The sequence below is a fragment of the Hipposideros armiger genome, unplaced genomic scaffold (genome assembly GCF_001890085.2).
Source record: "Hipposideros armiger isolate ML-2016 unplaced genomic scaffold, ASM189008v1 scaffold_233, whole genome shotgun sequence".
In the NCBI taxonomy this organism is placed as follows: Eukaryota; Metazoa; Chordata; class Mammalia; order Chiroptera; family Hipposideridae; genus Hipposideros; species Hipposideros armiger.
This window is the reverse complement of record NW_017731583.1, coordinates 497,594-524,785: the sequence shown is the minus strand read 5'-3', so window position 1 is coordinate 524,785 and position 27,192 is coordinate 497,594. Positions and strand designations below refer to the sequence as shown.

Here is a 27,192-nt window from a genome sequence, read left to right as displayed (position 1 = left end):
TATATATAGAGAGAGAGAGAGAGAGAGAGAGAGAGAGAGAGAGAGAGAGGAGAAAATTAAAATGTTATTTTCCAAGAATAAATACTTAATTTTTTGGATAGTCTTTTTCATATATAGGCAGCTAATATGTATATATTATATACTTAGCTAATACTTTTTGTGTTTATTCTGCCATGCAATAGATAAGTAATTTATCTTACTTAAAACACAAAACAACTAGATACTGTTCAGGAATACTGTAATCCAGTAGTAGTTGTAACCTAATCCAATAGCAGTTGTAATCTAATCCAAAAGTAGTTGAATTTGTAGTTGAATGATATTTATCCCTTGGAGCAAGTACACAACTGACAGGTGTGAAAAATGTTTTCAGACCAGAATATTTCCTAGTAATCCTTATATCGCTAAAACAGGTATTAAACTTAGACTTTACCAGATCAAGTAAAAAAATTGTTTTGTTTATATTGCAATGATACATTTACATCATCATAAGATTACATCCAAAATGTATTAGTATTAACAATATAAGGAAAGAATGATTTCAAGATGTCTGAGCTAATTAACAAACTTCTTGTTAGAAAGAGTCAATATTGATGTAGAAAGTGGGAAACACAAAAAAGCATAATGAACAAAAAGGGGTACCTATAATCTCACTATTTAGTAATAATTATCACTATTTTGGTGTATAGCATTTTAGTCATTTTCCTGGGCGTGCGTGCGTGCGTGCGTGCATGTATGTGTGTTTAGAAAATATGATTACCCCATGCTGACAGTTTTGTTACATCACAATTACTAGTGTTTAGTGTGGCAGGAGAACACATCTCAGTTCAGCATGCTATTTAAAGGTTGAAGCTCTGGGATCTGACCGCCTGCTGGATGAAGTCCTGATTCCATCTCTCACACGCTGAGTGGCCTTGGCAAATCACAGGGTCTCCTTGACCTTACACTCCTCATTGCCAATGTGAGAATAATAGAATAATAGTAGTAGTCTAGTGTATAGATTTAAATGGCATTATCCCTGTACGGTATTTGATTCAGGAAATATTCTATTTTTTAATGGCAGCTTAGTGGGCCATAGTTTTTTACATGCTCTATTGAAACAAACACACTGTTGTTTCACGGAAAATGGTTTTAGATGATAGGGCAGATTATATACATGTCAATACTCTAATTTTCAAAAGACTGATTATTCACCATTTGTTACAGTCGTTTCCATAAGGTAATTATGAAACGAGCAACTTCACAGAAAACACAAAACAAATGTAACAATCAACTGAAATATGAACATGGTTTATGAAAAAAAATTAAACTATAAATCCTCCATGTAAGTGACCTTACTTTTTTCTGTGTTGTATTTATTCTTTTGAAAAGAATATATGTCACCTACTGTAACAAAAGAGATTATATCTTAAGTATATGTAATCGGCATGTCCAGAATGTGATCAAGGTTTTGAACTGGTTACTCAACTTGAGTTGATAAAAAACTTAATGAGTTAATGGGGCATAAAATATTGTTTAAAATTGTCATTCCTGGTCTAACACAGTGGTTAATGTTTTACGGACTTCCTTGGTTTTTCCGTTCACGCTTGAGTCCCTTAAATCCTACGATTCAAAGAGATTAATTAACCGAAAGTTTCTATTTGCAAGCAGGTCACTTCTGGGAATAAATGTGTCTACAATAAAGTTTATGCCTTTTTAAACGCTGAATAACATTACTGGACAAAGTTGAGTCATACAAAACCCATTAAATATTAAATGTCAGAATAATGTATTATAGAACCAGAAACTTCCGTTTTCTTCAAAGATCACACCATGTGAAATCCCCTTGCTGGGTTACAGGTTGTTTGTGAGCATCACAAGAAATGATGCTTTTCAATTTCTCCTCCCTCTGTATGATCGTAATTAAGCATGTAGTTTCCAGGGCCGTCTTTCTCTTTCCGTCTTCATATCCTTCTGAATTTCTTCAGTCCTGTGGGCCCATTGCTTCTTTCGAGTGTCCCTTTTCACAAGCGTTTTATAGGATAAGAAGGATCTGGAAGCACCATTATAAAGTATTGAAAACTGGAATAATTTCAATTGTGCTGATTTATTTATAGACAATAGTCTTTCATTTGTTTACAACATTTTTAGTTCAGAAGGCTGATGTGGGATTACCAGATCAAAAATTTTGAGAATCTCTAGAGTAGCAATGGGCAAAGAAAGGATCTCAGAAATAATGCAGTTGATTACTAGCATGCTTCAATGTTTGTTTAATCATATACTAAACTGTGTGCCTCTTGAAAGCTGAGACGTTTTATTTTTATTTGTATTCCAATATGTTGCCTGACCCATAATATTAGCTTGATAAATACTTGTTGAATAAGATGAATAAAAAATAAATTCATTTTCTAATCCAATTTTCCTCTTGAATAAAGATCCTTTTAATATCTTTAAAAAATAGCACCTGAATTATATTTAAATTTAGTGTCATGAAAATCACTGTTCCACAATTTGTCCATTCTGCCTCCAGATACTAGATCCTACTTCCTTCCTTATTATCTGGGAGATTTGGGCAAGGGATTCAAATACCTCAAGAGTCAATTGGATTCTCTGTTCATTTATTATATGATCATAATGCTTGTTACAAGACTCATGAAAATTAAATTTTTTAACATGTTGAAAAATATCTAGCACAGTGTTGCTCAGTATATTGTAATTCAGTGTCAAATCGGTTATTTTTTCCTTCACTCAATCAATTGCCTTTGTATTGGGATCACACAACTCTTGTACAACTTATTTTTTCCCTGGATTTTTTGACTTTGTTGTTGTCTATTGAAAGAAAATTATACATACATATTTATACATATTAATACATATGTATATAATTATATATATATATTATACATATATATTATACATATATATTATATATATATATATATATATATATATATATATATGTATGGTCTTTATCTTATTAGAACTAACAGGTGATTCTTAATCATACAACTTGGGTAATAAGATTTATTTTCTTCCTGAAGAAATTTTTGTGCCATATTAGTTCTTCTTCAAATCACCCTTTGATTTTCTTTTGTGCACTTTTCAGTTTGGTTCAGATGCATGACATTTCTTGTTTCTTTTTTTGTTTTTCTGGATTATAACTGTAAATTTAAAAAATATATAAATAAATAAATTTTATATATATATATATATATATATATATATATACACACACATACATTTTTATTTTTAAGAAGAGACTCATGAACAGGAGGATCTTGCAACCTAAAATGTTTTCTTTTTAATTCCTTTTCATATTTAAATGAAAAATTCCCTGTACATGGAATTCTACATTAAATATGTTTTTTCTGACATGTAATGGTACTAATGGGAAGTCTGGTGCTAGTCTGATCCTCCTTCCTTTGTAGGTTACTTTTTTCTCCATCAGAAACAATTTTATGGTTTTTATTTTGTGGTTGGATTTCTAAAATTTCACGTTCTGTCTCTGAGTGTGTACCTCTTCATTTTTCCTGTAAATGTGGAGTGCTTCAATTTGAGTTTTTTTCTTAGAGATTTATTTTCTATTATGTCCGTGACTTTTTATATCTATCAATTGTCTCTTTTCTTTCTTTCAGGTCTTCCAATAGATATATGTTGGACCTTCTGGACATAACTAATTGACATTTAAATTTTCTAATATTTTCCATTTCTAAGTGTTTTAAATTTTGTATTCTGGAAGATATCTTTGTCTTTATCTTTCAGATTACTAATCTAGAATTGCCCATTTTGTTAAGTATTCTTATCGATTCTTTTCAATTAATTTTGGAAAACATAACTTTTAATTTCCAAAAATTGCTTTTTGTTCTTTTATTGTTCTTTTTTATGGCAACCTATTCTTAATTTCGTTGTACACCATCCCTTGGTCTCTCTGAGGATACTAACAGGGATTTCTAAAAATTATTTATATTTTTTGCATTGTCTCCATTTCTTCTGTAATTACTCGGTTTTCTCTGAGGGGATTTTATAACTGGTGAAGCTCAGTGTATCACTAACACTTAGGAAATTGCTGCTGAGCTGGTGAATCTCTTTGCCAGCAGGGTTTGCTCGTCAGATTGTAGGTCTGTTGCCCTCAGGCCCTTTCCTGTGTGGGAAGAGGCCTGATTGAGTTAGTCCCATTGCCAGACAGCCTCTCCTTAGATTAAAGGCTCCCTTTAGAGCAGGCAGGCTGGCAGTGACCGTAAGGGTGGAGCGCTTGATTTCTTTTATTTTGGGTAGAACTGCTTCTCCTTCTCTATTCCCAACGCCCAGCTCCATTGCACAGCTCCAGAGACATCCACTGCCGTTTTCTGCCTCTGTTCTCAGGCACTGCAACTGCCATTGTGGGAGCATTCAGGAGCATCGTCTGCTCAGATTTCAGGTGAGATCCTCAAATGGGCAAAAGTCTATAGTTAGCTGCTCTGCACATAACGAGAATATAATAATAACTCAGCAGTTCTGTGAATGAGCCTTTACTTAAATTCACTCCAGGTCACCTAGAGCTCTCTCCTGCTCTCTGTAATTTATAGCTACAGATTTTGAGCCACTTGATTTTAGTTTTTTGCCACTGAGAACACTTCCAATCACCTACAGCCTTCAACCACTCATATGCGAAGATGTGATTTCTTTGATCTAGATTATACTTGTATACAACCCGGTTTCATTACTGTCTTCTAAAGTCTTGTTAACATTTGCTGTCTGATCATGGCAGACAGTTTTTACTTTTAGCATTCTGATGGGTTTATTTACTTATTTTCATAATATATCTTTACTCTTGTTTCAATTGTATATTGGAAAAAGATTGCTCAGCATACTGTATTATAAAAGAAAATGGAGTATTTGATAAATATGATTTAGCTATGGACATAATTTCTGAATATTGAAATAAGTCGATTCTCTTGGCATAAAGATAACGTTAATCAAAGAAATTTTAATAAAGGTGGGGCGGTGATTCCAACAGTGTGAACCAAGTTCAGGGAAACCAACTTAAGGTGGAATAATACCCTGGGGTTAGTAAAAATGGGGGGTAAGCTTACACCCCAAGCCTTAAAGGTCACTAAAGTGACAAGAGGAAAGAGTGGTTACTAGAATGAAGAAGAAAAACTGATGAAGGGGTTGTCTTACAGAAGCTGTTGCCTTTGACAGAAGAAGAGAGTCTACCCACAGGAAAGAAATTAGGAAATAGGTACTTCATCTCTCCCTTCTCCCTTCTCCTGATCTGTTGTTGAGTCCTATTCACTGATCTTGTCTGGTAGGCAGAAGGTGAGAGAACTCACTGATGCCTTTTATACAGGTCAGCTTCCGAGGATGCAGAGCAGGGTGGAGAAAGATGGAGGGTGGAGCTGGACAAACAAAGGGGGGCGATCCTGCAGGGTTCATCCTTCTGCTCCCAGTCTTGTTTTTTGTTCAGATTAAGTGTTATGTGCCTGACACAGGGATCACACGTATTCCCATTAGCCATGTTGGTGACAATTCAGTGATTTACGCACCTGAAACTTAAAATGAAAGGCGTCACCAATGTGCTCACGTAAGGTAAGAAAGTGAGGGAGAGGTGGGGGTGAAAAATAAGCAAGTAACTCGCATAATAAAATACTGCTGCTCTCCTCATTTCTGTTGCTAGTCGTGAGCCCTACTTTGGTACTTACAGTCACCTTTCTTCACTCCTCAATACAAGTTTATTTTACCTCTGCCAGCACCGCAGCTGTATGGAGTTCTTTACCTGGTGTCATAATCTTGCATGATCTCAGTCCATGGTGGTCCTTTCTTTACTGTGTCACTATAGTTTCTATTGACCAGAGCTCTTGCGAAAGCGAGTACCAGTAAGCGACCCAGTAAATCCCCCGAGCTCTACACATAGCCCTCCATGTCCCAATTGGGTAACAGGAAATCATGTTACCATTGTTATTGGGATCAATCACTTCAGTCAATGTGAGCTCCTTCTCTTTGAATCGGCTCAATGGTGTGAGGAGCCCTGAATGGCCAAGAGAAAAGTGTCAGGTTCCAAATAAATCGACCATGACTCTGTTCCCTGATGGAAGCATTTCTTCCCTAAGGAATACAACTCCAAACGCACTTAATGTAAGGTTGTGGAGACTGGAAGTGAACTTCTTTGAGTTGTTTTGGTAATAGAAAAGAAAATATTCTTACCTCTGTAGTTTAGCTCTTTTCCCATGTCCTGGCTATGAAAATGATAGTAGGCACTGGTTTGAGTCGTATAACTTGGCTTGTAGGACAGAACTTTAACCTATAGATTGTTGTTTTCTGTTTGGTGAGTTAACTGAGTCCTTAGTTGGCCATGACATTGTTACAATAAGCCAGAAGCTCTTGGGTTATGGGCACGTGGTAAGATCAGTAAAATTTGTGGCTATGCATGCATTGTTCCATCTCCTTCACTTAAAAATAATTCTCCTTTTGGGAGATGATATTGTTTGGGATTTCATGGTGATGGACAAAATTAATAATGAAGACCCTTTTGGGGAAGAGCAAAGTAGAAAAAAGTGGACCTATAGGAAAATACAGCACATGCGTAAAAATTACTGGTTGGAAAGAAGGAGAAGGAGACAGAGAAGGAGTGGGAGAGAGAGCGAGGAAGGAGGAAAAAGGAGGAGGAAGAAGAGAAAGAGAAGAAAGGAAGAGGAATGGAGATGTGAATGGGAAATGGGGTAGGATACTGGATTAAATAATGTTTGGAAAAAATAATTTACTAGGGGAAAAAGCAGATAGGTTACTAGTAAGACAAATTCTTTCTTTTGACTTTGTTCTCTTAAACTTGTCAAGCTAAAACACAAGACAATATGGATTCCAGTGAAAAAATAAGTCTTAATGGAGAAAAACTAATATTAGGTGAACTCTTCTGAGCTAGAACATCATGGCGGTAACTCAAATCTAATACAATAGCAACAGATTCTTTGCCATCAGAGTTGTTCTGTTAGATTGTTGTGATTCAAGGAAGTAGTCCAAGAAGTTTTACTCAACTAGCAAAAATATCTATCATTCAATCAACCGAGTACCTACCATGTGCCGTATATTACACAAAGCACCAGGTATGTGGAAATGAAAAACCCATGACCTGAAGAAGCCTGCAGTCTTAGTAGGCAAACATACATGCAAACCAATATATATAATACAAAGTGACATTTACTATGTACAACTTCTAATGTGACCAAGGGTGAACTCAGAGAAAGATTCACAAACTATCTGACTCTTGAACGGCGGTGGGGAGTAGGGGAAAGGTATTATCTCAATAAACAATAGTGGGAGGAAGATATTATAGACATAGGTGAAAATAAGTGCAATTATAGGGAGGTATGAAATATTTAGGCCAGTATTTCAGTATAGCCCATATAGATTATGTGAGCAGCAAAGAAGCAGGAAATAAGGCTGGAGAGGAGGGAAAGAGAAAGGAAGCTGATATAAATTATTTGTATTTCCTCTTTCATTATTGTATAAAATGACAGGTAACTAAACATTTTTAGACTGTCTATGCATGAGAATAAGATAAGCCACCACAGATTTTCTCTCTCATTACCCGTTTTAATAAGCAACGAAATTCTGCATGTTGCAATACTTCTGTTTATCATCAGAGATCTGTTATTGAGAACCATTCACATCTTTGGACTCCTAAAAATTGTGACAAATTAATCATTAAGTTTGCTCCAAGTTTAATGGGATTATATTTCTAAATAATATAAATAGATGTGTTGCATATTAATTGTTTACTAAGTTATTATTTTGCAAATGAATTTAAAACTATTTCAAATATACAGAAAATCCTAAAGTGCTTAATATTAGATTGAGTTATTATTTGTTAATCATGACATCTAAAATTGCATGTACAATAACAAAGATTTGAAGAAAGGAAAATTTGGAACAATGTATTTGAGGAAAAGAAAGTTGGGAACTCTGTATAAGAGTTTGAATCTCTTTCTTATTGATTTCTTTATCAAAATCCTTAATGATATATTGAAGTGAGCATGAAATCATGAAGGAAGTTCTAGTATTAGAAATGTTTAATACTATTGATGTCATAATTTACATATTTTATACTGTATATTCAATCACAAATTATTATTGTAGCTTTGGTTATTTTTAATACATTTGTTTTTAATTTTTCAACTGGAGTTTGTCATATAAGTAAAGTTTAATTAATTTGTTGATGTAATTCATTCTCCACCTAACTTTTAAAGAGATAGAAACATACTTTTGTGATTAGAAAATAATTGGCTATGACAAAATCAACTAAGTAATTAAAATTAAATAGTGTTTGAAGTTCTTAGTATTTGTATTTATCTCTGGCATATCTAAATATTGCAAGACATATATAACTTACCTATTATAAATTTTAGTTTTAATGTATACATTATTGTTTAATGATACTTTCTGGCTTCTCTATATAAATTCATACTATATAGAAAAGTTGAACACTTGACCATCTACACAAAATACTTTTGTTTATTAAGTTTTAAAGAATCCCAGAAGATTATTTCAAAACATCCTTTCACTCTTAACTATCTTGTATCTCAAACACTCATGATCACAGAAGGCAAAAATAATGTGTGTCATTTCTGGAGGGATATGTGAATATTGTCCACAGTTTTTCATGTTTTCATTACAAAAGAAAGTGATCGGTCTCTAGGGCTTAAAGCTGGGACACTTAGCCATGCTTACATTCTTAAAGCAAGCTCAAGAACAAACAGTTCAAGTGTATACATGACATATTCCTAGACTTCTCTTGGCAAGGTTGCAGAAATGTTTTTAGCCACTGACACATCACTTCATTTTTATTTTTTCCAGCACCACGAGCAGCAAATATATGCCTACATAACTGTTGCTTCTTTGCCTGTTTTGATTTTTTACATGTGAAAGTATATTTTATATAGAGAGAGCAAGCTTTAATCTATAAAAGAAAGAAAGAAATAAACATGACCCTGGTCTGAGAGCTGCAGCTTGAGTTTTCTGTTCTCTGCTTGGCATGTGAGAGCCTGAATGGATAGAGCTCAGCAACATTTTAATAAACAGAACTTGTGTGCATATTTACACATGTACACACACACACACACACACACACACACACACACACACACTCTCCCATAGATTTGTATACACAGATCATTAACTTCCAATGGCTGAGCAAAAACAAAGGGGGAGAAAAGCACAACTATGAAAGTTTGAACATCAAGACTAATTCTCAAGAAAAAGAATGATGTTTTTCTAACTGGCTGTCCATGCAGCACCTTCAGAATTTGGATATATAATTTATATAAGAAATTTCTGTTCTGATTTCTCCTAATGTCTGCTGGTTGCTTTCTTTAGTGAAATTAACAGGGAAGCCAATATGACATTAGCTCATTTTTATGAGGTTCTCTATAACATTCCTTTCATGCTATACTATGTGTGCCATCCAATCCAGAATCCTTTCTGGAACAAGTTGAGATATTTACTTAAAAAAAAAAAAAGTGGAAAGAAGGTTTCTCCAGGAGAGATATTTAACTATAATTTTTACCATGAAAAAATGTAGTATAAAAATATTTTAAATATCCTCACTAACATATAGCAACATAGTATTAAATTTAGCAGGGTAATTCTCTATTGATAAGTTTTATCTACGAATACTTGTATATCCTATTAATATGCAAATCACATTACCCTAAAATTTATAACAATGGATAATTTTAAATGAAGTTCATGAATTGTGTTTTTTTATGGTTAAAATCTCAAGCCTTTGATCTTCTTTCCTAATTAGAAATTATGAAATATATCAGTTTCATGAAACCCCAAATAATTTTAGTTAAATAACCATATGCATTAGCTGAGCAATGTTCAGAATACAGGTGAGAGAATTATAGCTAAAATCAAATTAAGACATTTCCATTTAAAATTTTTTTGACATTTTGGATACTTTGGGTTGTCAGAAAAGTCATGACGTATATTTTCTGTTTTTCGTTGCAAAAATGCGTCATGACTTTTCTGACAACCCAATACAATAATGTCAAGTTAAAGCATGAATATGTTTCAATATTTTTAATAGTACTGTAATGTAATAATAGAGTATAAGTAATTTCAATATCATTAATGGTAATTTAATGTAATATTTGCAATGACTGGTGAAAAAAAAGAGCCTAAGAAATGACCTTCCAATAGTCCTGCTGGGACCCTTTGAATTTCTGCTCATTCCCAGGTCTGTTCATTTGCTGCTGATGTGTAATTTGCAAGTTCAATCTCAGTTTTACAGACACTTGGGAAAGAGAGGCAGGACCAGATGGGTGAGACAGCACGTGTGTGTGTATGACTGTGTGTGCATTATATTATCTCTTTGTATACGCTCTGTTTAGAGAAAGATAAGACAGTAACAGGAGAACTGCTCTTCCCACTCCTGTGTTGTTGCCTTATGAAATAATAGGAGGACTGGCAACAATGAGAGGAGAAGCTGGATATGCTCCAGTGACTTCTGGAACATTCAGCCTCAGCGCTTGCAGCTTCCAAGAGTGAAGCAAGGGCTTTGAGTGATATCTGGCAGGCCTTTGAAAAACTTATGTAATAACTTTTTTTTTCTCTTTTAAGCAAAACATTTTAATTGAGTTTGTTGTCATTTATTGTGCATGCAAGCTTTCGTAGTCACACAACACTTGGCTGCGAATTCTGCCCTGTGAATTGTATGAAACCATATGCCATAGTGCAGTGAGTGGTGTTCACCCACCTTCAGTCTCAGGAGACAAGAGGTTCTGTCGCTCAGGTGGGCGAAAAGAATACATATACCCTACCACGGCACCTGGGATAAACCTTTACACACTTTTTTTTTTTTTAATTTTATTTTAGCTGAGCCATCCTGCCACCTGTTGACAGCTCAGTGGCAACTCAGCTCGGGCTGGAATCGAACCGCTGTTGCTCAGAGCTCAAACCCTTGAGTGAGCTCTTAACCAACTGAGCCACTCACCCGGCCCCTACCTTTACATTCTTTGATGTAAGCTGTCCTGGAGCCTAGCTCCCTCAGAGATAATCTGAGCATGCATTTTAAAGGGTCAACTTTAATGCAACTACAAAGATCACAGCGAAGTCAAGTTCATGGTCACTGAAAAGCCATTGTGACCAAAGTGTGATTTGATGATCATATGTGTTGTTGTCATACATTTTACATGTTTCACATAATGTAATTTAATTCAGAGACTAGTCAAAGTTATTTTCCTTTATAATTTCAGTAGCAATCAATTTAAGTTTGGAAGAATACCATTCTGTACATGAAATTATCCCAGTTAGCTTTAGTTATATTTTTTATACTTTATATATTTTACATATTTTATATTTTAAAATTTTGATAATGAATGAGTAACTTGATTAACTAATGTTTTATATGTCTAAATATGATGTTAAATGTACAAATAGGAAACATCGTAAGAGCAAACAATGCATAGAACTTCTATGTGTTGGTTTTTTTCTGAGATGATTTAACATATATTCTAATTTACTTAATCCTCCCAGCAATCATATGAGGGAGACACGAATGTTTATCTATCTATAGTTTATACAGGAGTAGTTGAGGCATAGAAAGATTATGTAAATTTTCCCAGGTTATGCAGCGAATGAGCTGCAGCTCCAATTCAGGTTGTCTGGCACCAGTATTCCTTAATGAGCACTACGATGTCTCACCACAGAGTGAAGGTTAATCGAAAGCAAAGAATTCAATGCAAGTGCTTGGTAAAACAAAACACATTCAATTTGGTTTTGTCTAAGTTTGGCCTTTGAATAATTTCATAGTTATGTAAAAAAAAAAAAAGGTACACAATCAAGATTTATTCTGATGCCCTAACAATAAAGGCAACATTAGCCAAGCATCACTAAATATATAGGAACATAAGTTTACAAAGCAAAACATACTTTGAGCTATTCGGCACTTGATATTTGAAAAAGTTGGCTGATAATGTTTTAAAAGGTAGAACTATGTGTTTTTTACTTATTGGTGGATTAATGACTAACACAACCTAACTCCTCACTGTATACCAGTGTAGTTAGTTGAGTAGATTTATTGTTGACTTTAAAAGTTGTTAAAACACAATATCAGGTGTTCAAAATGTCCTTGTCTACTCACGTTCCTTTCTTTCCAACTCTACTCCAGTCATCAACCAAAACTGGATTCACATTTTGTGTTTGATAGAAAAATAAATAATTGCTACTGGAGAGCAGTGTGAAGTCCCTGCTCTCATGAAACCTACATGTTTTGATGGAGTCAAACAACTAATTGTATAATTAGAATATGATTCATTGTACTGGAGGAAATGGAACATACACACAGATCTTAAACTGGCTCAGAGGAAGGGTGGGTCAAACTAGGATGTGAAGGGGACTCCAGGGGCGTGAAGAGTTTTCTCAGCAGCGTTGAAAAAACCCTGAAGACTAGAAAACCAGGGCTCTCTGAAAATCTGAAGAAATTGAAGAGCAAGCCCCACTGTGCAATGGTAGAGAATTCGAGCTTTGGATTTACACTTTTCTGAGTTCACATCAGAACCTCATCATTTTCTAATTGATATGACATTATGTGACATGGCAAAGGTGACTTCACTTTTCAAATGCTCAGCTTTTGAAAATAAAAAGAAATTAGTCCTACCTTGAAAACCTTCAGGGAAGATTAAAGGCAATTTGGTATGTAAAGCATTAAGGATGGTATCCAGTACAGAAACAAGCTCTTCCTGAGTGCTTTCAGGTTCACTGTGGTTAGGCTGTAAAGAGCTGGTGGGAAGAACCATGAGAGAGGGGTGGCTGGAGGACTCAGCCTAGAGTGGCAGTGTAGGCCATGTTTGGAATTTGAACTTTGTCCAAAGAGTAACGGGGGAATCCTGGAGGGCTTTAAAATAAGAAGTTACACCACCAAATTTGCATTTTGAAAAATATTAAGAGTGGGATGTAGTCATGTAGTGCTATAAAAGTGAAAAATCATTTATTTTGTAGGGTACTAGGAAGACACAACTGAATAAAAAAAAATGTGAATAGTGGCAGCAACAAGAATCAATACTCTTTAGAAATATACATCTCATATATTTTTTTCTTATATATAGAAAAATCCTGGCAGCCAAATAGAGACCCATCTATGTACAGAGAATGCCTCTGGGTCAAAAAAACCCATTATATAACTGGTTCCTAATTCTTAGAAAAATGTACGGATATTCCAGTTGTTGACGTAGCCACATGTGCAGACAAATAAGTATCACATGCTCAGCAGATGGTCAGAAATTTTTCTTACATTTAAATTCAGTACTGTAACATTTGTGATTTTTATGTACTTAGATTGTTATTGCCTGTTACTTGTTATATTGTGATTGCATTCAATGATTGTTTGCTGACTCATGGCTTATGTGCAAATCACTTTAATTTTATACTTACTGTCACATCTTGTCGATTCCCTTCGTATGTTGTCTTACCACATAATGTAAAATTATATATTCCCTGTTGGGTTAATTGTTCTTTTTTATTTCATGTGTGGGGTATGTACCTGATAAATATTGATGATATTGCATTTTATATGTGCCCACATCATATTTCTCTGGGTTGAAATTAGTACAGTTTTTCCTCCTCGACAACATATAACTGCCAGTATTTTTCAAAAGTATGGTCAGAGGACCAACTATGTAGGATAAAAATCTAGGGCGGGGAAGTCTTTACTATAATTGCTAATTCCTGAGATGTACCCCAGGTTTACTGAATCAAAATGTTCTTGGAACCTGCATTTAAAAAATATATACAGTAAAACCTTGGATTGCGAATAATGTGGTTTGTGAGTGTTCTGCAAGATGAGCAAACATTTCTAATATATTTTAATGTGGTAAACGAGTGATGTCTTGCGATACGAGTAGTTTGTTTCCGGAACAAATTGTGCTCGCAAACCAAGGTATTACTGTATTGTTTAGGAGATTCTTATTTGAATTCAAGTTACAAAACCTCTTCAAAATGTGTATGCAATTCTTTTCTGTTGAAGTGACCAGAACTGAACCATCTTGGTGTTGTCGTTTCTATAAGTATTACTTGAATGGTAAAACAATATCCATGATAGAGTATCTTGATTTCTTCTAAGTTAATCAGAAAAATAATCTCATAAAACTTTGAAGAATAAGCTGGTGTTATAGTCTGAATGTGTGTGTTACCCCATAATTCATATGTTGAAACCCTAATGCATAATGTGATAGTATTAGGAGGTGGGGCCTTTTAGGGTGACTAGGTCACAAGGGCAAAACCATCATGAATGGGATCAGTGCCCTTATAAAAGACACCCCGAAGAGCTCTCTGTTGGCCTTTCTGTCAAGTGAAGACACAACAAGAAGTCTGTCCTACAAGAAGGCCCCTCACCCAACCATTCATGGACCCTGTTCTCAGACTTCTAGCCTCAAGAACTGTGAGACATAAAACTCTATTGTTTATAAGCTACCCAGTCTGCGGTCTTTTGTTATAGAGAAGTAGACAGCTGGTAACATGTACAATGATTAAATAACTTTTGCAAGGACAGAGAGATGATTATTTGAACACTATCACCTTGAAATACATGCTTGCATGATATATACTTGGTCTTATCTAACTTAATTGTGTGTTTGTGTGTTTGATTGTTTTAAATGAATGACATAATATTTTCATGTGACCCAAAACGGGGCAGGAAAGCTAATTTTTAAGAATCCAGATTCAAAAGGATATACACAGACTAAAATAAGATTGAATATATCACAATTAAACTTCAAATATAAAATCCCATCCTAGGTTAAAAATGTCCATTATATAAATCAAGGAAATGTAAAGAGCTGGCCCGAGAACAGTTTATTTGCAAAAGGCAGATGACTTTTAGTTAAATATAAACTGCATATGAATCAATATTGTTAGTTGCCAAAAGTGGAGAAATTGTTTTTACATTATACTGTTTCAGCAACAAAAAAAGTATATATAAAATTAGTACATTTTTATACAATTTTAACTTTAATTATTGCATACTCTCTTCCAGGCTTTGAGCACATACATATGTAATTCAAATCATAATACACACATCATTGTTCAAATGTGGCTTTTTCTATCTAATATCATATTATAAAGCTCATGTGATCTCCATTAGTTGTAGTATTATGCTGAAGGCAAGAAAAATTATAGCAGAGTCTTGTTCCACGCATGTCCCTGACACCCCCCAGCACCACATCTGCAGACTCCCAGTGACATGCAGTCTGAAAACACTGGGCCAATATCCTGTCGAGAAAAGAAGATTCTTAGGGAATCATAAAATTTTTATGTACTTGAAGGCTGGTTTCATTTTTCTTGTTTGTCTCTAGAAAGCACAGTTAAGATCAGTTGAATTCAATTCAACAAGCTGCTATTGATCCTATTACATTCCAGGCACTGGGCTTGGAGTTTAGGGCTAAATGGACAAGGAAGACACAATATCTGTGCTCAGAAATCTTAAAATCTAGTTGAGAAACAAACATAAAAATCCTTGTCAACTCCTTTTAAATCTCCTGAGATGAATTTCCAAATTGCTTTTCTAAACAATTGCATTAAATTTGTCTCCCACCAGGATTATTTGAGAAAGCTATTTCAACATAGAAACATTGTGTATTAACTTTTTTCTAGTTTTACATGAAAATGGTATATCATCGCTCTAATTTCAAGTTTTATTAGTAGTATGAAAATTTTTTTCAAATATTTATTAATAATTATCTATGTAAATTAATTGTACTCTTTTCCTTCCGATTTTTCTGCAGGAACCTGTGAAAACTTACATGTTAAGTGTAGTTATACTATTTCTTAGTTTCTGATTGTTAATAAAACTTATTGAAGATTCCTTTTAAATAAACAGATTTTCAAACCAAAATATATTAACAAGCTCTTTCTAAATTATCTGGAAAATAAAAGCAAGGGGACATTTAAAAAAATTTAATAAAGAGAGAATTATCTAGTTAGTTAGTAAAACGGGCATCACTCAGCATAGAGCAATGAAACCAAATAAATAATTCTGAAACAAACTTTGTTACATATAAGAATTTTATTCAGGATAAGAGTGGTATTGGAAATCATTGAAGAATAGGAAGGATTTTTCATTAAGCATCACTGGGGAAACTGGTTGTCTATTTCGAACAAAAAAAACAATAATAATTTAGATCATTCCTTACATAATAAAAATGAATCCCAGATTGATTCAAGAACTAATTATTAAAATTCAACAAAAGTAATATGAAAAAACAATTAATTCTTTGAATTAGGGTGCATGCTCTGAGTCAAAAGACAAAGGTAAAATTCTATGATAAAATCTATTTTCACACACTTTTTCTTCAAATATATTGATTTACTGGAAGAATACATGCAAGTCATAAGGGAAATGGGTCAAATATTTAACAATTATCCAGACTTATATCCAGATGCATGGGAGAAAATGACAATTTGAATAGCTGTCTAAATTCTTGAATCGCTGTGTGATTGATAGTTATTCATCAGTGTATTCCCATCTTCCTAAGAGACAGCTGTTTTCCAACTTTAAATACAAATAAATCCACTAACTTAACACATGTGAAAAGTTGTTTGCAGGAGAGTGCATGGAATAAATGTATGGGAGAAAATGACAATTTGCATGCCTCTGTCTAAATTCTTGAATCACTGTGTGATTATTTGTTATTTCATCAGTGTATTCCCATCTTCCTAAGAGACAGCTGTTTTCCAACTCTAAATACAAATAAGCCCAGTATCTTAACACATTATTTTTCTTATTTAAATGAGGAATCTGAGGCTAAGTACTATCCTTATGATTAACGTCAAGCATTACGAAGTGTGTCAACACATAGGTCTTTCTGACCCCAGAGACTTACCTGTATGTTTGCTGTTTTATCATGAAATGGGGTAGCCCACAGCCAACTGGACACTACGAGGTGGCATTCAACTGTGTATTATGCACCAAACTAGGGGCCCCTTCTCCTCCTCCGGCTCCTTTCTCCCCTTTGTCACCACCATCCTCCATGAAGCATAAGGATAATTTGGAAGAGAAAATTGTCATGTCTTCCAAGCAGGAGATTTCCCTCTAAGCCAAAATTTCCTTGAGCTATTTCATTGAATTTGACCTTCTTGAAATAAAAGTACTATAGTTTCAGTGAGAAATGTGTTGTGCCAAAAGTAATGGAAAAACTGACTTTCATGGCTTAAACAAATAAGGGTTTATTTTCCTCACATAACTGGAGGGAGGGAGGTATGGATTCTGTTCAACTCTTCAACAGTGTGGTGGCCAGTGCCTCTCTGGTTCTCTTGGACACAGATGGCTGCTTTTGAAGAAGAACCAAAGGGGACAGTAATGGTGACTTCAATGGATGTCATCACAATAGAAATAAAAAGTTTTTCCTCAACGTCTCACATACTTCTGTTGAGGTTTCATTGGTCAGAACTGGGCACTGTAGCCACCTATAAGTGACAAGAGAGGCTGGGAAAATGGGGTATGGATTGCAATGTGAGCCCCCCACCAGTGTTTCTCAGTGGAAGTGCTTTTGTTGTTTCAGGTGGGACAGTTCTTCAGTATGTTACATTGTTCTGTGCCCTGCTCACCAAAAGGTAGTAAGTAGTTCTTCCCAGTCATTTTGAAAACCAAAAATACATCCACAGTATTCTAACCACTTTCTAGGAGTGTCCCATTTGAAGCTCACTAGGTACCTAAATTGTCATCTATCACCTAGGCCCCAGGCACTTTGCTGGCCTGAATCAAATAAAGATTTGTGGGGGGAAAAAAGTATATATATGGCAAAATTATCCACCACATGAATCATATTCACCAGATATAGATTTCTAATTCAAGCTATAAAAATTGAAATTATAGCATTATAAAGCATTTCATATAGTTTAGATATTTAGCATAATATAGAGTCCTCCCTTCATCTCATTCCTTTACCTTTCCACTTTCCTTTCATTCTTCTTTCTACTTTTTTTCTTTCTACTCTTCTTTCTACTCTTTTTCCTTTCTTTCTTTCTTTCTTTCTTTCTTTCTTTCTTTCTTTCTTTCTTTCTTTCTTTCTTTCTTTCTCTCTTTCTTTTATCTTTCCCTCCCTTTCTCCCTCCCTCCCTCCCTTCTTTCCTTCCTCCCTTCTTTGTCTCTCCTCTCCTCCCCTCTCCTCTCCTCTCCTCTCCTCTCCTCTCCTCTCCTCTCTCTCTCTCTCTCTCTCTCTCTCTCTTCTCCTCTCCTCTCCTCTCCTCTCCTCTCCTCTCCTCTCTCTCTTTCTCTTTTCTTCTCTGCTTTCTGTTCTCCTTCCCCTTCCCTCTTTATGTCTTTCTTCCTCTTACTCAAGCAGACTTATTTATTACTTTTGACTTTTTGGGAAAACAGTCCAAAATAATTTATTTTGCTTTTTCATTTTCATTCTCTGGAAGAAAACATAGATTATGAATCATTCTTACTCTTATCAGAATGTTCTTTTATTTCTCTTATATGTTTCTTAGTGATCTACTGCTATAAAAAAATGAACACTTGGTGTTAAATTCTGCGATCTACCCTCAAAAGTGTTTTGGGGTCCTTTTTCTTCCTTTCTTCCCTCACCCTTCCCTGTCTTTTCCTCTTGGGAACAATTGGTCCTAAAGACATTGGGTGGGGCAGAAGAATGTGTATAGTGGAGAGGTGGATATTATCTGAATCAAGTGATAAATGCAATGGAACATTAGTAATGGGACAAATCAAAATCGTGCACAATTTACAGAATAAAATGAGAATAACACACTATCGCTTAGGTATTGTTGCTGTTAAAAATGCATATTCTGCATCTAATCACAAGAAATCATCAGATAAGTTTATATTGAGAGGAGTTCTATAAAAGCACATGCTTGTAATTCCTAAAGTTCAAGATTATAAAAGTCATTGAAAGCCTGAGGGACTGTGTGTCCCAATGTGTTGTTCTGAAGGGGACTTTGTACTATACAAGATGTTACCTTTCTTTCTTTCTTTCTTTCTTTCCTTTCTTTCTTTCTTTCTTTCTTTCTTTCTTTCTTTCTTTCTTTCTTTCTTTTCTTTCTTTCTTTCTTTCTTTTGTTCTTTCTTTTCTTTCTTTCTTTCTTTCTTTCTTTCTTCTTTCTTTCTTTCTCTCTTTCTTTTGAGAAAAATCACAAAAATATGACTTAAGCATTTGAAGGTAATGAAACATCAGGTTGGTAACTTGCTTCAAAATATTTCAGGGAAAAAAGAGAGACCATTGTACCAGGAAGTTTTCTGTAGGTTTGTGATTGCTTCCAAATTAAAAAGTATATTTTATAAAATATATATTAAAATGTTTTAAGTATTGATTGTCATGATTGGTGTTAAAAAGTCCTTGGGTAGGTGGAGCACAGAGGATTTTAAGGCAGTGAAAATACTCTGTATGATACAATAGTGATGGATACATGCCGTTACACATTTGTCAAACCCATAGAATGTACATCACCAAGAGTGAGCCCTGATGTAAACTTTGGACTCTGGATGGTGATGACATGTCAATGAAGGTTCATCAGTTTTAACAAATGCACCACTCTGGTGGAGGTTGTTGATAATGGGGAAAGCTATGCATGTGTAGGGGGCAGGGAGAATACGGGAAATCTCTGTATTAACCCCTCAATTTTGCTGTGAACCTTAAGTTGCTCTAAAACCTTTATAAAAAAAAATGTGTTTGGTACAGTAAAATTGTATTAACTGGAATGCATGAGACATAGTGTTTTGATTCATTTGACTTAATGGTCAACCAAGTGAAAAATGAAAATTCCTTTCTCTTTCAATCTTCAGTTGGCATATTTCCAAATATATCAATATGCATCACTGCCTTCAGAAGTTGAGTAAAATACACTTGCAATAAATGTATTTAATGATCTGTTTACATCATAGCCTGCCATCTATTAATGTCTTTTCTAAAGTTTTCTTCTTTTCTTTTTTTTTTTTAAGTTTTTTTCAGTAGAGCTACTCAGGGTGGAACAGACTGAGTTAAATCTGTGATTTTGCAACATATATGGCTTTAAAAGTTGCTTTCAAAGATAATTCTTTGACATTGGCTATGGCAAGTGGAAAATATGGCGATAGTTAAAGGACTTAGAAGATCGGGTTTTCTTTTCAAAAGTGGTATCCAAATTTTCTTCCCATCTCAATTTGCTAAAACCTTCTAGCAATATAAGCATTAAGTCCTCTTCTAATTCCTGTAACAGAAAACTCTATAGGCCTTAGGCTGTTTTGGTTTCTGCACCTCAGGGCCTTCATTGTAAAATGAAAGCTATGTTGATAGTATGTATTTCACAGAGTTCGTATCTTATTTAGCTTAAGCTTCTTAGCTAAATAAGAATAGTGGATGGAATTCGCTGAACGTACCTGCACTTACTTTGTTTTCCCCATTGAGGACATTGGCATCTTGATTTTAAGGTCAGTCAAGATCCATTCAATATCTGAAAGGGATCTTTCTATAAAACTTGAAGAAAAGAGTGGAAATACTTTTTTGGAAATAACTGAATATACTCCACAGAATGAGAGCCTCATTTATTTACTGAATTAAAAATAAATGAATTATGGTTGTATAGACTAGCATAAATCTAATGTGCAATGGAGTTTTGAGGAAATTTCTTCTTTCTCCCCTTGGGTGAAACCCTGAAACAAGGAGAAAAGCATGAACTCTATTCTGGTTCAGTCTGGACAATTTTGTTGCTTCCCCATCTGCCTACTATTTTGGGGGGGATTACGCCAGTCTACACTGAACTGCCATGTCCTCCCACCAGAGATATTAAAAATCACAGAACTATTTCCCATTCTCTGTCTGCAATTGCTCAAATTTGATTTTAAGGTAACAGAGTCTGTATTAAAATTCACTTTGCCTCTACTCTGGCACACAGTAACTATTAACCTGGGAAAGCATCAGGTCCTCGCTTGTCTTAAATTCTGCTGCTGGATATTTCTCATTCATCTGGAGGATTTGCGATCCCACCAATACCTGCACTGTTTTGCACAGGCTCTCTGCTGTGATATGGCCATGGAAGAGTATTTTCGTCATTAAAGGCCAGGTAAACATACATCTCACCCCGATGGAGGCATGCCACCCCCATCACATTCATTGCCATGTTTTAAAGATATTACTAGGTCACCACGCTGTAGAATTTAACTGTTATTTTTTTATAATCCATATTATGAAGGCACAGCTTCACATAGACTGAGCCTTATTATTCATTTCCTATAACATTATGGAGAACTTCATGAGAAAGGATAAGGAGAGCAGAGCAGTATGTCTCTGCAGACAAGGAGAACATGCAAGTCACTGCTCTTACTAAATAACCAACATTTCTCATGCTGTTTTTTGGCACCGAAGAAGTTATGTTTTTAAGCATTTGAGTCACAAAGGCCATCATTATGAAGGGAGTTTTAAGATTACAAAAAATCACACCCTTCATATTTCCATGGTGCCTCACTGAATTTTTTGCTTATCACTCAGCTTTGTCACAAGGTTGTAGTCATCAGTGAATGATCACTGAATAAATGAGGAAGTTTTATGCCATCCCCTCCTATGCCTTCCTGCCCCCCGCAAAAAAAATCCTCAGATACGAATGCCAATGTTAATAAGTTGAATTAGAAAAGCAGAAGTTCTTTGTAGATTTATAGTCATCATTGTGTATTGAACAGCACACAATCAATTTTCAAATTCAAGTTTTAACAAGAGATAAGATGACCTTGAATGAATTCCATTAGGACTATTATACTAATATAAGGTCTGCAAAATTTAAATGTTGAAATATGGAATTAGAGACAGTAAGAGAAGGTTTATTTCAAAGTTTATATAAATGCTGATAAATCATAAAATGAGAAAATTATTCTAAACAAGCTTATATACAATTTTCTGTCCAGATTACATTTGACATGTGGTAACAGAAACGTGATTAGCCTGGACTGAGCTAGAAAGCAATGTATTTGTCATAGATACAGAAACCTGGAGATGCGGCATTCAGGGCTAGCATGGCAGCTGCTCGATGCGATGCTGTCAGAGACCTCTGCTCCTTCCAGTGTTCTTGTCAGCCCAGCCTAGCACATGGCCTGTCATCTCAACCTTCTGTACCTCAGGGCATCTTGACTTTGTCCCCAGGGAAGAGTAAAAAGCAAAAGGGCAGAGTCTGAAGGGTAACTGCCAACTGACTGCCTTTCTTACCATCTTTTCAGGAAATCACACTCAATGACTTCCTTTAAATCTCATTGGCCGGAAGCATGACACGTGGCCACCCTAGTAGCATCAAATTCTGCCAAAATACATGGAATGGATATCCTTTACTGTTTTGATAGTATAATGTAACAGACATACTGTATCTTCATTTCAATAAACTATTTGATTAGATCTCCTCTGATTTTCTTTTCACAATCTTCAACAATACAATTTACTGTTTTAGAATATCTTGTGGACAAATGTTTCAATTATATTGGACTGACTTTAATCTTTGTGATAGTAAAGATTAGTTCCATCTGTTTCCCCACTGCTCCTAGATTAGGACTTCCTAGAATAAGTTGGCACTGGACTACAATAAATGTTTAGTCTAGTCAGTAGCTATTCATTTAAAAAATGAAGTATTGTCATGTAATGGAACCTCAATAAAGTGTTTCATGTTCTGTAGCTATCTTCCTGATAACATTTTAATATTCTAAGGCAATAATGCAGGAAGATAACTAATGATTCCAGCATTGAATCCTATTGTAGGAAAGACTTTTACCTACTTTCTGCCACACATGGAGTACCTATACTCACTGACTTATTAGCAGTCTTCTCTCTCTAACCCAACCTCCCACCCAAGGAAATAAATTAATCTGATTATTCAAACCCAGAGATTCTGATTATACACAATTATTCATGGGCGTTGCCACTGGGTATGCACTCCCTGGTATGGCTTCAAAGAGAGGAGCCCAGGCTGCGAGATTTCTCATTGCCGTTTCCCTTTCTGTATCACATTGCAGAGTTGGTAGGCAAAGTCAAGGAGCACTCTGACATTTTGGTGGCCTTTCCCTGACTCTCATGCTGTGTCTGAGAGAGTAAATGGAATCTAGCCATATCTTTCTCTCTCACACAGGTGAGAGAGCCTGCTCACCTCAATGTTTAGAATGTAGAGGTCTTGGGGTGACAAAGGTGTTCAGGGAGTTTCTTTCTGACTTAAAGCCAAAGCCAACGATTGAGATTCAAACAGAGGTATGTGCCATGCCAGAGCCAGCTCTTGGCTTAGCAACACTGTCACCACGTTAGCTCAAAGGGAGAGGGGAATTTCAGTTCTTGTCCTTGGTTAGACTATATTACCTTATATAACTCAATATTGGTTCTCCTAGTTCTGGGCAGCAACTTGGTTATTCTTGGTGATCAGATATTTTGGTGTGGTGACTGTCATGAAGGCATAGTTAACTAAAAAATATGCTTATAAATAATAAGTGTCTCCTCCATCATGTTGTTTATTTACAAAATATTTAGAGTAAGATAGAGAAGAAATAGGAATCAGGAAACCAAGAAGTCTAAAGATGACAAGGCAGAAACACTTGTCAGGGAGAAACTGAACTCAAGCTTTCAATGAAGACTATACTTTTGGATACATTAAGTATGTTATATTAAATACATTATATAAAATGCATATAATATAATAATATACAATAAAAATTGTTGTAACATATAATATAAAGGAATCCTTGTATTCTCGGGCTGGTCTTTTCAGCACAGGAGAAGTCAAAGCTATAGAAAATAGAGTTAGAAATACAAAGAACATATTAGAAAAAGTTTGTGTAAGGATAAGCATGTCATAATTTCCTAGATAGTTACTGAAATTATGTCTACAGATTTAGCTCCAAGCTTTCTGGCAGCCAGAGAAAAATGAGATAAAAGATTAGTTTTAATTTCACATTGTACAGGAAGAACAGTCATTTAGTTGCTAGCACGACAACCATATCTTAGCCCTATTGTTTGTCCACTTAAAGTTTTCTTGATGAATGCTTTTGAGGTGCAATCGGAAGCCGGTTATACTCATGTACTCCCTACAGTTTCTTTCCACTGTTCTATGAAGATTTCCGTGGACCCAGTGTTCACGTCTCTGGGTACCATGGAAATGGTTATGAGCTACAACCTGCCTCACCCTGCTGGAATTACAAATCCTGTCTATTGTTTTCCATCTTCAAATGCATGCCCTTGTGAATTGATAGTATTTCTGTTCCTTTTAGAGAACGTTCTATATCTGAAATCTCTCTAGAGGTAGAAAACATAGTAAAAAGCCAATTTAGTCCTGGAATATACTACACTTTCCCAAGAGAGCCGGAAGAGGAGAATAAAATATGTGCCAAAGCAAAACTCCATTTCCCTTGTCACACATCAAAGAAAGACATTTTGATTTACAGGTAGGTAGTTCGATTATAGGAATTCTAGGGCACTAGGAAGTGACCCGAAGTCCTTTTAGTTTTTTAGTGCTTTTGCTCAGTAGCTGAGAGTTCAGTTCTTCTTATAATTTAACTGATATCTCATGGGTCTTCTAATCACTAATACCCTAGTGTGACTATATTCTTTCCAGCCAGACAATTTTCTCAGAAAATATCTTGGATATAATCAGGGACAAATGACAAATTAATATATTTTGGATGTGAAGAAGTTAGAAAAAGAGAGTTTAGAATTCAGTTTATTGCATGACAGTTGAACCCTTTATTACAGGATAGCTCTGCCAGGGGTATGATTAGTATCTGATTCAATGTCAGATGTATGAATAATGAACACTGCTGGAATTACTTCATATCTCTTGTAAGGCCTGAGTTATAAACAGACTTGGAAGGTTTGGGCCATGTTTAAGCATTTCTAGATGTCCTTATAAAAACTATTTAAAAAAAATTTAACTAGAAGTAGAAAAAAACACAATTCTTTCCTTAAAAAAGAACAACAAAAACTGAAAACTAGTGTTACATTACATTAATTTTATTAGGTTTGAAAATGGCTTATTCTAGCTTCCTAGTCAGGAACATCTAGCATCTAGTAAGTATCATGAGTTACACATAGTAGATCCTTTGTGTGTGTGTGTGTGTGTGTGTGTGTGTGTGTGTGTGTGTGTGTGTGTGTGTGTGTGTGTGTTTCAGTAAAAGTCTATTTATAAAAAGCAGGTAGTGCCCAGGGAGCATGGTTTGCTGGCCTGTGATCTAGAGACATGTAAAAGATGAAGTGGTTCTGAAAGATCTGAGTTTAAATCCCATCTCTACCTCTTACTGGCAGTGTAACCCAGGGAAGTTAAGTAACATTTTTTGAAAATTAAATTACAGTTAGCGTACAACATTACATTCATTTGATGTGTACAATGCAGTGATTTGACATTTATATGCCTCACAAGGTCTTTTCTTATGAACTCAGAAGAAGGACAGGTCTCCCTATTTCTTTCTGTCTCCTTTAATAGCAACCTATATTATACTTCAAAATCTATCTTGTATAGAACATGGCTGACTCTTGCAGTTTATAAAGAAACATTTTACCGAAACATTTAATTATTTGTAGGCTGCCTGTGTAATGCCTTTCAGATTATGACATTATATGTGCATTGTAAATATTAATTAAACACAGGCTTTAAAAATAAGTAATATAGTCATCTGGCTTTTGTTAATAATTTTGATAACCACTGAGAGGAAATAAAGCAAGATTTCACAAGTGCAAATGGTGTGTAATTTTGAGAGAAAGTAAGAACACAATTGCTTTTTCTCTTTACCAGGCCCACAGCCAAGCCATTGAGAGATGGGCCCATGGGAGACAAATTACCTCCTGGAGCTCACGTGCTCCTGGGACTTTCCCGTAGTACCACTTGGCCGGTTCCTGGACAAGGTAATTTCCCACATCTCTTAGTGTCCTGCTCCCAAAGGCACATTCATCTTTCCTTGTCAGAAGAAGGTTAAGGTCTGGAGTTTCATGTTTATGATCATGAAGTATATTTTAGCTAGAGAATATGAGAAAGAATTGAGTTTTCAGTAAACTCATTCATTACCTTGACTTCGGAGCTGTTAAATTGATACTACCTGATGAAAAGAACTAACTTCAAGTGAGAGAAGAATCTGAAATATGGTTGTACCATCAGAGGTCTACCTGTGACAAGAAATGAAAATCAAATCATCTAGGCATTGCCAAGTAAAATGTTAGTAAAACAGAAACATAATTTTAGAGTCATCATATAATGAAATGATGGAAGGGATATCCCTTTATTTAGGTTTGTTTTAATACCAACCAAACTGTCTTTTCAAAGTCTGTGAATCTCACTAGTGGAAGGCTGAAAGAAGGCTGGAGGGCATACATGGAAGACTTAAAAAGCTAGTATGGGCCTGAAAAACTGATAGCTACATATGGATATTTGGGAAAATGTTGATCAGAAGCATCTGAAAATGTTAACCTCAATTAAAAAGAGAAATGAATAAAAGTAGGTAAGAAATTTGGTTGTGAAGAAAGTGGGGGGGGAATTAACTAGATAAGACAATATTTATTGATAAAATAACTTTTAAAGGTATAATATACATGTTTGAGATCATGTTCTGTCTAAAATTTCTTAAGATTGGAAATAATTTTAGAATATGAGAAATTTCATAAAATATTAATTAGACACCACAGCACTCCTTTTAGTATTAGAATGTTTTTTTCAGGTTTACTCTCTATTTAGGGAAATCATGAATACCACTTTGTACTTAGGAAGCTACTACTTTTTTCTTCTAATTCATTATATTTTGTTGAACTAAATATGTCAAATCACATATTCACAGAAATGTTCACATTGTGGGAAAAATACAAAAATGGAATGGTATATATTTTTTTCTGACATAACGACTTCGTGATAGGTGCAATCATGTCTTATATGCAAACAAACAAACAAAAACAAACCAACAAAAAAAACAACCCACAAATGATTCTTATTTTTATTCACTTTATTTATAAATACTATTAAATTCCTATTATCATTATGATAAATTCCTATTATCATTAAGACGCCACACTAGGTGTTATGGATACAAAAAAAAATCGCATATGGACTCTGCCCTTCAAGTATTCATGCTTCGGCTCTTCCCTGTCTCCGTTCTCTCTCCCTTCTGTTTATCCCTCCTCTCTTCAGAAGGAGACCGTCAGATGGGCCTTCTGCTAAAGGCTCTGAGTGATGGAGGAAAATAAGCACAGGACTGGGCATCCTTAGAGCCAGGACGTTGTTCAGACTCTGCCTCTGAGCTTTCAGGTCTTACTAGTC

General features: G+C 35.1%; 1 protein-coding gene across 1 annotated transcript in view; it reads left to right on the top strand.

The window, feature by feature from the left end:
* LOC109389429 (uncharacterized) overlaps positions 1-27,192 on the top strand; it is a 73,497-nt gene that overhangs the window by 29,102 nt on the left and 17,203 nt on the right. The window contains exons 4-7 of the mRNA XM_019654938.1: positions 4,339-4,393; positions 5,139-5,197; positions 24,167-24,340; positions 25,684-25,793. Of these exons, the coding sequence (XP_019510483.1) occupies positions 4,339-4,393; positions 5,139-5,197; positions 24,167-24,340; positions 25,684-25,793 (398 nt within the window). The remainder of the gene's footprint in view (positions 1-4,338; positions 4,394-5,138; positions 5,198-24,166; positions 24,341-25,683; positions 25,794-27,192) is intronic.